Source organism: Ictalurus furcatus, chromosome 24, assembly GCF_023375685.1.
Source record: "Ictalurus furcatus strain D&B chromosome 24, Billie_1.0, whole genome shotgun sequence".
Lineage (NCBI taxonomy): Eukaryota > Metazoa > Chordata > Actinopteri > Siluriformes > Ictaluridae > Ictalurus > Ictalurus furcatus.
In genome coordinates, this window is record NC_071278.1 from 3,337,285 (window position 1) to 3,349,936 (window position 12,652).

The 12,652-nt window shown below is 40.5% G+C and overlaps 1 protein-coding gene across 1 annotated transcript; it reads left to right on the top strand.

Annotated features, from left to right (window-relative positions):
• The first annotated feature begins 252 nt into the window (after nucleotides 1-252).
• On the top strand, nucleotides 253-12,390 carry colgalt1a (collagen beta(1-O)galactosyltransferase 1a). Its single transcript, XM_053613087.1, has 12 exons — nucleotides 253-648; nucleotides 5,366-5,476; nucleotides 6,568-6,685; nucleotides 7,254-7,388; nucleotides 8,128-8,332; nucleotides 8,432-8,551; nucleotides 8,855-8,931; nucleotides 9,044-9,150; nucleotides 9,633-9,765; nucleotides 9,844-9,971; nucleotides 10,070-10,276; nucleotides 11,433-12,390. The coding sequence occupies exons 1-12, from the start codon at nucleotides 437-439 to the stop codon at nucleotides 11,698-11,700; spliced, it is 1,821 nt and encodes a 606-aa protein (XP_053469062.1). The 5' UTR covers nucleotides 253-436; the 3' UTR covers nucleotides 11,701-12,390.
• The last annotated feature ends 262 nt before the right edge of the window (nucleotides 12,391-12,652 follow it).

Below are 12,652 nucleotides of genomic sequence, written 5' to 3' on the forward strand. Positions count from 1 at the left end.
GTTATGTGGAGCGTCCAGTGACAATGCATCAGAATAATGTGCGCAGTAATATAAACGTGATTTGTCTTGCAGCCGGAACTACTTTCAAAGCCTCTGTAATGGAAAATTAATCAGCGACTTCTGAACAACTTCTTTTAATCTTCTTCTTCTTCCAAAAAAAAAAAAAACGGCCCATGTCTCTTCTCCAGTGAAGCGGTTCAGGACCGGGGGCATTAAATTCCTCTCCCCCTTTAAAGCCCCTCCCCTTTAATCAGGGCTGTGACGTGCCCTTTAAGCGCGTAGCTTCTGCAGTGTTGTCACTGGGTTGAATTTCTGTCGGACGATTTATTTTACCCGAACCTCCTTAAAGCGGCTTTGAATCTTTGATATCGCTTCATGAACAACGTTTAAGTGTTCCTAGCTACAAGGTAGTGTGTATAAAGGGCACTTCTCGGCGATGTTCGGGGTTGTTTTGTGTCTGTTGTGTTTGCTGAACATTACCGGCCCGGTTCTCGGTTACTTTCCAGAAGAGCGCTGGAGTCCTGAATCTCCTCTTCTGGCTCCGAGGGTCGTTATTGCTCTCATCTGCCGAAATTCGGCCCATTCCCTGCCTTATTTCCTCGGAAATATTGAGCGCTTGAATTATCCGAAGGACCGCATTGCACTTTGGTAAGTCATTTTTTCCAGGACGTTGCTCATTCGGGGACACAGAGCTACTGAACACAACTGTACTGAAAACACAGCGCCACTGAACACTGCACCACTGAACACTGTACCCGTACCGCGTTTTATTGAGCACGAGCGGCTGTGATGTGCAAATGAGCTTGCAATAAATAATCTGCAATATGCAAATGAGTTTATACTAATTGATCATACCCCAGATGTATTTGTATGACTGTTTAAATGTAAAAGTAATTCACTGTTTAAAAAAAAAAAAAGTTTTAAGCACAGTTAAAAACTCTGAATTTGCATAATTTTACTCAAGAAATATGCAAGCGATATGCAAATGAGTCTAATAAGTAAGCTGCCATATGCAAGTGTACCTATACTAGACAATTTGCGATATGCAAATGAGTCTCTAATAAGTCATCTGCAATATGCTGATGAGTCTTTAATAAGTAATCTCTCTTATTAGTAGTGTCTAACAAATAATCTGCGATATGCAGATGAGTCTAATATGTAATCCACAATATGCAAATGTGCCTATACTAGACAATTTGCGATATGCAAATGAGTCTCTAATAAGTAATCTGCAATATGCTGATGAGTCTTTAATAAGTAATCTCTCTTATTAGTAGTGTCTAACAAGTAATCTGCAATATGCAAATAGGCCTATAATAAATCATCCGCAATATGCAAATGAGCATCTAATAAATAATCTGTTAGATGCAAATTAGTATCTAACAAATAAGGTGCAATATGCAAATGAGTCTCTCTTAAATTGTCCGCAGTATGCAAATGAGTCTATTAAATAATCCGCAATATGTAAATGTGCCGCTAATACATAATCTGCAATATGCAAATTAGTCTCTGATCAATAATCTAAGATATGCAAATCAACCTGTACTAATTCATCATACCGCCCCAAATGTGTTACTGTGACTGTTTTAAAAAATAAAGTAATCACTATTAAAAAATAATAATAATAATAATAATAATAATGTAGAGGCATTTAGTTGAGGTTTTTTGTTGTCATTGTTTTTTTATTAAATTAATTTTTAAGTGCATTACAAATAAATAAAAAGAAATACAGTGACTAGTGCTTGTATTATTTAGTTTGCCTTTTTCTCAAGAAAAAATTGACTCATCATACTTTTCATCTGTATACGGTTGCGGTTATTGTAGAATGCACACAAAGCAAATGACTTCAATTACTATAAACGGTTGTTTCCACATCATCGTCTCTCTTTTTTCTCTCTCTCTTGTTACCAAGAGCTTTCAAAACTCCTCCAATCCCATGACAGAAAACTTAAAGTTACAGCTTTACTTCTGACTGTTCCAAAGCGCTGGCATTGGAGACTCCTTTCATCAGTGTGAAATGAACATCTTCTTACAGTGCATGAATATAAACACGTGATGTGCAGCTGCACTACTGTCAGAGCTGCTGTTATAGGAAATGAATCAACACCTTCTGACCAATCAGGTTTGAGAATTCAACAAAGCAGAGGTATAAAGCTCCCCTACATTCACACAGTCCAACAAATGCTCTCGTGCATTTCGACAATATCTCTATCTGAGAACAGTCTGTGAGCTCAAGGTCTTTGAGATGCATCTGTGATGATAAAATCAGAATCTGTGTGTGTGTGTGTGAGAGAGAGAGAGAGAGAGAGAGAGACTGTGTAGCGTTGTTTGTGCTAGTTTGAGTGAAAGCAGTACAGGTATAGGCCTGCTTCTGTCACGCACACCTCACAAGTTTCCTCAGGGTGAACACACACGACCCACACTACACACAGATTACACAGAAGTTTATTTGCTGCCATTTCACCCTCAAAAGTCTGAAAATGTCAGTTTCACTGAACTGAAAACAGTCATGTGTCGTTTTCTGCTCTGTTAAATGGGGTTTTCTTTTTCTTTTTTCTTTTTCTTTTTTTTTTTTTTGCCTTGAGGGAAAATATGAGTTTTAATGCCATTCAGCCCATAGTTTCCATGTGGGAAAAATGACCAACTCTCGGCTTTAGTTCTATTATCTGGATGTTTTCATGGTGTTTTTTATATATATATATATATATATATATATACAAACTGTAAAAGCCTGAAAAAGTGACACAAAAGAAGAATGCAACAATTTGGTGATGTCACTGGGTTGCAAGCTTGATGCAGTTATTGCAAGCAAGGGATATGCAACCAAATATTAAGTGTTATTTACTTCACCTTAAAATCTATGCTTTTGCTCATCTAAAAAATTGGGTGGTCTGATACAAAAGGTGCCCTGTTCCAAGCTGAAATGCTGATCCGTCGTCTCCTATTCATCTTTTGATCTCAAACCCAAATGTATTCAGTGTCTAGCAAAAACAAAAGACTTGGCCTTGCTGTTCCAATACTTTTGGAGGGGACCGTATATAAGAAGATGAAAAGAAAAAAAAAAAGCCCAACACAATAGACATGTCTATAAACATAAAGGGGCCTAGTTTCAGCTACACTGGCGTCCAATATCGGAGGGGTACCAGGTCCCAGAACAGAAAGGAAATGCAGAGGGAATGCAAACATCTGTCCAGCAGCAACAGCTGTGTATTCATAAGGTTCAGAACAAAGAGAATGATACAAAAGCTGCTTAGAGAAAGTGTTTCAGTGGAATTATGCTGCAATTGTATTCCCAGAACCCTGCCTGAGCCTGTGCTGACACATGTTTTATCATGGTGTAGATATTAACACAAACCTGCGTCTCTTTCTTTAAGTTAATAAGACAGAAAAAAAATGGAGACTCTTATCTGTGAGGATTAAATGAACATCTCCTTACAGAAAACTTCACCATGTCAGTGGTTCAGCATGTTTCTATATACCGTATAACGAGCTTTTTCATTTGTTTATTGTTAGATTATGCGGCGTGTCTGCCATCAAATCCCTGTGAATGAGTTATTACTACGGAAACGAGAAACCTGTTATTTGCATCTACGACCAGCGCTTCTGTTAGAACCCACGTTTTGTAAGCTTTGTGTGAAGAATTTACCATCGTTTGTTATGTCTGAACTCATCTGCATACGTTTTAACCTGCATAAATTTCAGTTCGGACGTAGTTTGTCGCCATCGCCAGAGTTATAGCTCTGTATCGTGACGAGAAATGTGTTTCTTAATAACACTCTGGACATTTCAGACCCTTTATAAATCTCAGGAACAGAAAAGTTGCCCATAAGCAACCTCAAACATTATCATGCTATTTTACTTACTGCATTTTGTAAATCTAATATCGCTTATTTTAACGATCATATGCAGGAAGAGCAGAACCGGCGGTACTGAGTATAATTTATTTAAAGCACCACTTTTTTGAATCTTTTGAGTTTAAAGGTACACTATGTTTGCAGGTTACAGTTACAGGTCCTGAAAGCCAGTATATTCATGTCCTTTTTTTTTTTTTTTTGGGGTCCTGGCAGTAAATGGACAGAGATATCGGTTACCACCACGGGTGGCTCGAGTGTACATGAAAAGCCATTCGTGCATAGAAATAAAAGAAAGCCTTGTTTGGAGCTGTTATTTAAACACATCACACGTCTTCGTATTGATTACATCGTAGAGAAACGCGGAGATAAACACTTGTACAGGATCGGAGATGTGTTGCCAGATTCCCATTTCTTATAGAGAAATTAAACGGGCGTTTGTAGAGTTTGTTTGTTAAAGCCGTCAGAGAGGATTTCACTGTTAAAATAATATTTATATATTTATAAGTGTTTGAAGGCAAAAAACTGAAGACACGGGAATGATCCAGATCCAGATCCAGTGTAATATCACTATACCAGTGCTATAAAACCACCTGTGTGCCAAACTTAAAACTTCCACAACATTAGATGAACTTTTGGTTGCTGTAGTTGATTATTTTCCTAGATTATATCCCTGTAGTGTGTTTTTATTCCGACTAAACCAAATTACAGGTTTATATTAACGCGCTTGTTAATAATAATAATACATTATTGTTTCTCTAGTAACAGCTTATAGCATGGACTTGTATGGATGACCCCTCATGTAATCTAAGATTTAAATATAAAGCGTACGAGCACTTTTCAAGTTTTCAGTAAGGAGATGTTTGTTTAACATTTACGGAAGGAGTCTCTAGTGTCAGCGCTTTGTAACAGTCACCGGAAAGCCTTCGGGACGGAGGAGTTTGTGCTTTGCGTTTTATCAGTAACATGACAAGCTGATTTCGTGTGTGAATAGCTTAGAAAGAGAGGGAAAAAAAGAGACTGGTGAAAGAACGAATGTTTGCAGCTGATCTGGTGTAAATCGGACCACCCCGCTGTTGATCATTTTCCTATAAAAGCAAGCCTCGTTGTTTATTATTGTTGAGTTAATGGCTAAAAGCTTTAAACAGCAGGGAGAGTGAATTTCCCTTCTGATTACTTGGCGGTTTCACTTCTCCTGTGAGGCTGTTTAAAAAAAAAAAAAGAAAGAAAGAAAGGAAAAGCTTTTGTTACTCAATTCAAAGAGCTCATTTCAGAGCACAGTTTTGTTCCCCTTTGTGTATCGTAACTGAGCTGCAGTTCTAAATGTCTTGAGAAAATGTTATTTTCTAGCAGGTTTGGCCTTCATGCCGGATAATACACACCTGTACAAAGGAATAAGAGCATGGTGATATGACTGCTCTGATTGCAGCACCTGAAAAAGTAAAGTGCCGTTTGTTCACAAAGCCTTAAAGTGCGAATGCAGGTCATGACGTGTCTAATTTTGTGCTGCGCAGGGTTGCGACCGATCATAATGCAGACAACACGACGTATCTGCTCCGAGACTGGCTCGTCAGCGTCCAGAAGCTGTACCACTACGTGGAGTGGAGACCTAAAGAGGAGCCCAGGTTTGTGAAACCGATCACACGGTGTGAAGGAATGATTGATAATTCTCCTATAAATAACTAGGGCACGGGAGACTATATAAATGGCTGATTCTAGCGCCATGTCTGCGTTTGTTCTCGAGTCACCATGTAGTGCAGGCTTTAAGTATCGTGTTGTCAGTGGACAGATTATATTCACTATATTATTGCTCCCAGTGCTCCAGTGTATAACTGATGCACTCTGCTTCTGTAGCTCAATATTTAGTCAGGAGAGATACCATAGCAGCCAACCTAATATATAAATATAAATAATAGATGTTATTTAACGACTATGGAAGGCAGCAAGACTATACCTCATTCACTGAGACTGACAGATACAGAGGCCACACCTCATTCACTGAGACTGACAGATACAGAGGCCACACCTCCTTCACTGAGACTGACAGGGACAGAGGCCACACCTCCTTCACTGAGACTGACAGGGACAGAGGCCACACCTCCTTCACTGAGACTGACAGGGACAGAGGCCACACCTCCTTCACTGAGACTGACAGGGACAGAGGCCACACCTCCTTCACTGAGACTGACAGGGACAGAGGCCACACCTCCTTCACTGAGACTGACAGGGACAGAGGCCACACCTCCTTCACTGAGACTGACAGGGACAGAGGCCACACCTACTTCACAGAGATTGACAGATACAGAGGCCACACCTCCTTCACTGAGACTGACAGGGACAGAGGCCACACCTCCTTCACAGAGATTGACAAACACTGAGGTCTTGTCTTCTGCACTGAGGATGACCTCCATTGAGGCCATGCCTCTTTTACTGAGACTGACATGTCCCAAGGCCATGCCTCCTTCAGTGAGATTGACAGACACAAAGGCCATGCCTACTTCACTGAGACAGACACAAAGGTCACACCTCCTTCAGTGAGAATGATAGAAAGGCCACACTTCCTTCACTGACTGACAGGTCCCAAGGCCACGCCTCCTTCAATGAGACATTTGTCTATAGGTTTTTTCTTTTATTTAAAACATTATTGTGAAGAAAGGTTTGAGCCGTGGAATGTCTCTTTATTTCTGTACTTATGTCTGCATTTCCTCATCCTCAGTGCGTACGGTGATGAGGAAGGACCCAAGCACTGGACGAACCACCGATACGCTCACGTGATGAAGCTGCGCCAGGCTGCACTGGAAGCAGCCCGAGAGATGTGGGCTGACTACTTACTGGTGTGTATTTGCTTTAGCAGTCCTGTTTATCACACTCTCTCTCTCTCTCTCTCACACACACACACACTTACATTGTTTAAGTTACACTTCATTAAGAGCATCTGACAGATGACTACGGGTGTAATGAGTCCTTCTTCTTCCTGATGCATAAAATAGATCCCTCCACAATCATTTACATCTGTTTTAAAGGAAATATTAAAATACTGAATCAGTCAGATTGATTTAAATGCTAAAAATGAAATAAATCATGATTTCTAAACAAATGAAACAAATTTAATCCAATACCTTGTACATACTTTAATGCCTATACGGCATGTGAGCGGCTCACAGCATTCACACGCTAACCACGGATGTGAAGAATGATCTGAAGCTTGAATCACTGAACCGACTCACTATGTTGAATCAATGTTTAGACTATTGAACTGAATGGATTCTGAATCAATCTCCGTATCAGAGAAACGTGAATCGAATTGGTTTATATATATATAACCGTATATACGTGTACATGCGTGTATTTGATTTTTTTGATTTTTTATTCTCACACACACTTTCACATCTCCTCTATCAGGTGGTCGACTGCGACAATCTCCTGATCAACCGAGATGTGTTGTGGAAGCTCATCAGGGAGAATAAGACCATCGTTGCCCCGATGCTGGAGTCTCGAGCAGCTTATTCCAACTTCTGGTGTGGGATGACCTCTCAGGTGTGTATGCGTATTAAAACATGGCTTTATTTGCTGTACTTTGCTTGAAAGGACAAGAATTCTGTCTCTTCAGGGTAATTCGCAGTACCAGATCGACCACGATCCGATCATAAATCAATTTTCTGTTCATCTTAAAGTGTCCAAATGTTTTAATTAGTATAGTCATTTTTATTACCATATCCTGAATTATAATTTCTCCATTAAGTAAATAGATTTTTCTGAAATGTGTATTATTTATTTGTTTGTTTGTTTGTTTGTTTGTTTACTTGCTTGCTTACTTATTTATTTGTTTTTAATAATAAAAAGTATATTCAAGGGCAAAAAAATGTAAGATTACGTTAAATATGTTAAATTTTAATATTATTTAATAGTTAATATTAAAACTTTTTATTAAATTTTTTATTTTTTTAGGCTGTGTGACCATTGTGCTGCTCGATATAGGAAAAAGCCTCTGATTAAACGTCATTTATTTAATCGGTTCAGTAGGGGATTTGGCGATTTTTGTTTTTATTTCATCGTTTTTAGCGAATATCAGCGCAGAGTGAAGCGCTATTGATGATGTGAGTTATCATTAATATTCATATGAAAGTTTCACAGGAATTTAATAGCCTGTATGTCAAATTTTAACATTTAGGCATAAAGCAATACATTGTTGCAGAACTACGATGTAGAAGGAAAAAAAAGCGGACTATTTCCCGTGTTGTTAGAGTTAACGCAGCATAATTCTGTGTTCCTGAAGGGTTACTATAAGCGCACGCCGGCGTACATACCGATACGCAAGCAGGTGAGGAAAGGCTGCTTCCCCGTGCCCATGGTTCACTCCACCTTCCTCATGGATCTGCGCAAAGAAGCGTCCAGACTCCTGGCGTTTCACCCTCTGCACGCCGACTACAGCTGGGCCTTCGACGACATCATAGTGTTCGCCTTCTCAGCCCGAATGGCAGGCGAGTACCTTCCTAACACGTTTCTAATCCTAGCAGCACACAAATCTGTTTTAACCCGTTCAGAAGTATGACACTCTTTTTGTTTTTTGTCCTGTCCAGAGGTGCAGATGTTCGTGTGTAACAAAGAGACGTACGGGTTTTTGCCCGTTCCCCTGCGCTCCCACAATACACTTCAGGACGAAGCCGACAGCTTCCTTCACTCTGTCCTGGAGGTCAACGGTGAGTTTTCTGCCTCTGTGTGTTATTCAAATATCTGGAAAAGGCAGATTTTATTTCATGACAGTTGATGTTAATTAACGATGAAATGAACCAGCAATGAAACGGTGTGTTTATCGTGTCATTTAATTTGTAACTTTCAGTAAAGAACCTATTTTGTAAAAGTACCTATAAATATGTAAGGAGTAAAAACACATGGGGGCGTTCTTTATTTTTTTTAAAATAAAGAACGGCGCAGTCGTAGTTTTTAACACTTTAACACTTCGGCTTGCCTACTCTAACTGTCTCGCTTCTGTGCTCATGTAGTGCGATATCCCCCCGTCGAGCCCTCCAGTTACCTCCCCCCTCCCGTCAGACAGCCTGATAAGCTGGGCTTCGATGAGGTACGATGTGTGTATTTCAGATCTGCATGAAAACTCCATCAGGTATCCATTAGGAACTAAAACATCTACATAAAATGATGTGTGTGTGTGTGTGTGTGTCAAACGTACGCAGGTGTTCATGATAAACCTGCAGCGTCGGTCCGATCGGCGCGACCGCATGCTCAGAGCGCTCCGCATGCAGGGGATCGACTGTAAGGTCACGGCTGCTGTCGACGGCAAGTACGTTGGTTTTCGAACATCCTTCAAACAGCATGTTACCAAAGCAGTAAACTCAGTTTTCCATCATTTTAATTTTTTTATTCATTTATTTTCTTAGTGCTTCTGTACAACTCTGATTGAGGAAAAAATTGACATGTCACCTAGAAGCGCCAATCACACGATCGGTCCGATCACGTCCGAGATTAGACGATGATGACATGGATCCTGGAACCTGTATCCCCGAAACCTGTGTGCCATACTAGTTAGCTAGCTAGCAAACTCAAGACTGTGTTAACTAGCTGTCTAGCTAATAAAGATAGTAGGCGGGCATAGGGGTGGTTCTAATTTGCATATTGGTGCATATTTATAGATCAGGACACATTCAGAGAGTATGGGAGCTCCTGGCATGTTGCCTGAGCCAGCAGAAGGGAAGGTGCTAAATGACACCTTGCTCCTTCAAATAACTAAATTTATTGTATTATAATTGTGACGTTTTTCCTCAGAGCCATGAACGTGAGTGAGATCCAGAGTATGGGGATCCACATGCTTCCAGGCTACAGCGACCCCTATCACGGCCGGCCTCTGACGAAAGGAGAGCTGGGCTGCTTCCTGTCTCACTACAACATCTGGAAAGAGGTAAAAAGCCTCTGTATCTGACTGCACGTCGTCCTGTGTGAAGCGCTGATCAATTAAACGCCGGGTATTGACCGACAGATTGCCGAGCGTGGCCTGAAGACCTCCCTGGTGATCGAGGACGATCTGCGGTTTGAGATTTTCTTCAAGCGGCGCCTGAAGAACCTGATGAGCGAGGTGGAGAGAGAGGGGCTCGACTGGGACCTGATGTGAGAGGAATGGTTTTTTCAGAAGCACTCGCAGGCACTCGGGGGTGTTCGTTTGTTTCCTTATTTTTCTTTTTCTTTTTTTTTTTTTTTAATCTCAGTTACATCGGGAGAAAGAGGATGCAGGTGGACCATCCGGAGAAAGCCGTGCTAAATATACGCAGCCTCGTGGAGGCGGACTATTCTTATTGGACGCTGGGTTACATGATGTCATTACAAGGAGCCAAAAAGCTGCTGAAGGCAGAACCGCTGGGCAAGATGCTGCCTGTGGATGAATTTCTTCCTGTCATGTTCAATAAACATCCTGTGTGAGTTTCATAGCACACACACACACACACACACACACGTCATAAACACTGTGTTCACAGGAAGTGTTCAGTTGTGAAGGAAAAATGTGAGAAAACCTGTTCCTGTACATCACAGTCTACATAATTTGTATTTTGTTTGTTTGTTTTAAACTGATTTTATTAGCTAACTAGCTAACATGAGCTATATTAATAGGATTTATTATGGGTTTTTTGTTGTGTTTTTTTTTTTTTTTTTTTTTTTTTTTGAGGTCATACTTGTTTATGCTAATGCTAGCCAGCATGAGCTAATATAACAGGAATTCTGGGAGTCATGTCAGCTTTTTCTGGAACTTTTCAAACCTTCGTAATCTTCACACCTAACTCTAGCTAGCAACCTAACATAAACTAACCTGACAGGATTTTGTGAGATGTCACGTTCATAATCTTCACTGCTAACGCTAGCATCTTAACTAGCATCGACTAAACCGAGACAAACGAGGCAAAATTTCTGAAAGGATTTCAAAATCATCTTTATACATATTTATAATCTTTACTGCTAACGCCAGCCCACTGTCTAGGATAAGCTAATCTGGCACAATTTCATATTTATGAAATAAATGACAGCAATTATGGCTATCTGGCTAATATAAGCTAACCTGACAGGATTTATGCGGCATTTGAATCCCTATTAAAACGGTTTGCTGTAAACGTGGAGGCTAATAATCTGCGTGGCTAGCTAACATGCGCTAATCTGAAATGATTTCTGAGAGAATGTCGTGTACATACAGTAAATGTTCATTACTGTGTGCACAGTAATGCGCAGTTTCTGAGAGGAATTGTATTCAAATGGGGTGAATTTATGATTATTTCTTTTTAATCTGTTGTGGTAAACTTGATTGGACAAAAAGGGATTCAGATTCAAGATGGCGGTTCGACTGTCCGTAGGATCGTTTTGTCCAAATTTTGTAGATGAAATAGCACAGATAAAGTGTCTGGAAACCACACATGCAAGTCTTCTGTTAATTAGCTACATTAGCCTCGTAGCTTTAGAGCAAAACTGAAAAGAAAAAATAAAGAAATAAAAAAAGCAAACACGCTAGCTGTTCGGTTGTATTTGAGTGAATAGAGGAAATTTGAGATTCACCTCACTTCATCTCACGGTTCTCTCGTCTTGCAGCTCAGACTACATGGAGCAGTTCGAGACGCGAGACCTGAAGGCGTTCTCGGCCGAGCCCCTGCTCGTCTTCCCCACTCACTACACGGGCGAGCCGGGCTACATCAGCGACACGGAGACGTCCACGGTGTGGGACAACGAAGGCGTGCGCACAGACTGGGACAGAAAACGCTCACGGAAAACCCACGAGCAGGACGAGATCAGCACGGAGGCGCAGAACTCCGACGTGCTGCAGTCTCCTCTGGACAGCACGGCGAGGGACGAGCTCTGAGCCACGCTCGGTCCCAGACGCCCCATCCAGAGAGAGGGAGGAAAATCTCAGAAGAATCCATTTTTTAAATTTTTTTTTTTTTTACTTTACCACACTGTTTGTGCCTTTTGACTGACCAAAGAAAGACTTTTTTTTTCTTTAAGTGTTGGGTTAATATTTTTTTTTCTCCCCCTAAACCTCTGTGTAGATGATCATGTGACTGTGATTAAGCAATCTGTTTCCTTTTATGCTTTTCCTGCCTGCTGTAGTCCACTTATTTCAGTCCTAAGGCTGATGACAGACGCGTTGTAGATTTGGTTCATTCGGCACTGTTAGGTTCCATTACTATTAATATTTGTTTTGGTTTTTTTTAGTGCATGATGATAAATCTGTTATTTTTAATACTGTATTGTCCATCTCTGCATCCACAGGAGGAAAGCATGTTCGTTATCACATTTTACGTTTCATCACCATCTGTACAAATGTATCGTCATGAAAACGCCACAAAAAGTCCATCGTGAGAAGAGGCTGCTGTACGTGCACTTGTTTTTTGGCTGTTGTTGTTTTTTTTTTTTTTACAGGTTAAATGAACTGATTGAAAAAGTGAAAGAAGCAAACTGTAACTGAAGCAAACACATCGAGTCACGATAGTTGTGTATCTGATATGCCTTACAAATGTAAATGAAATAACACTCCAAATCGATACAGAAACACTGTGGTGTGGCCTTGAATGAGGAACACAACGTGTCGACGGTTGGATCGTAGTTCTTGAGGTTTACGGGTTCATTTCATTCGGGAGATTAGTCACAGAGGCAATTTCCTGTCAGAAGTAATCATACAAAAAAGCATATTCATTCCGAGTCATCAGTTTTAAACACTGACCACTTGTATTCCTGCGCATCCATATGAATATCCAATCAGACGTTCACGTGGCAGCAGCACAATGCATAAAATCATGCAGATACAGGTCAAG

Bases quoted from the DNA above. Each gene is read 5' to 3' on its own strand.
- colgalt1a (XM_053613087.1), top strand. From the start codon at position 437: ATGTTCGGGGTTGTTTTGTGTCTGTTGTGTTTGCTGAACATTACCGGC. The intron at 649-5,365 runs GTAAGTCATTTT...TGTGCTGCGCAG, and splicing joins AAGGACCGCATTGCACTTTG to GGTTGCGACCGATCATAATG. The intron at 8,552-8,854 runs GTGAGTTTTCTG...GTGCTCATGTAG, and splicing joins CTCTGTCCTGGAGGTCAACG to TGCGATATCCCCCCGTCGAG.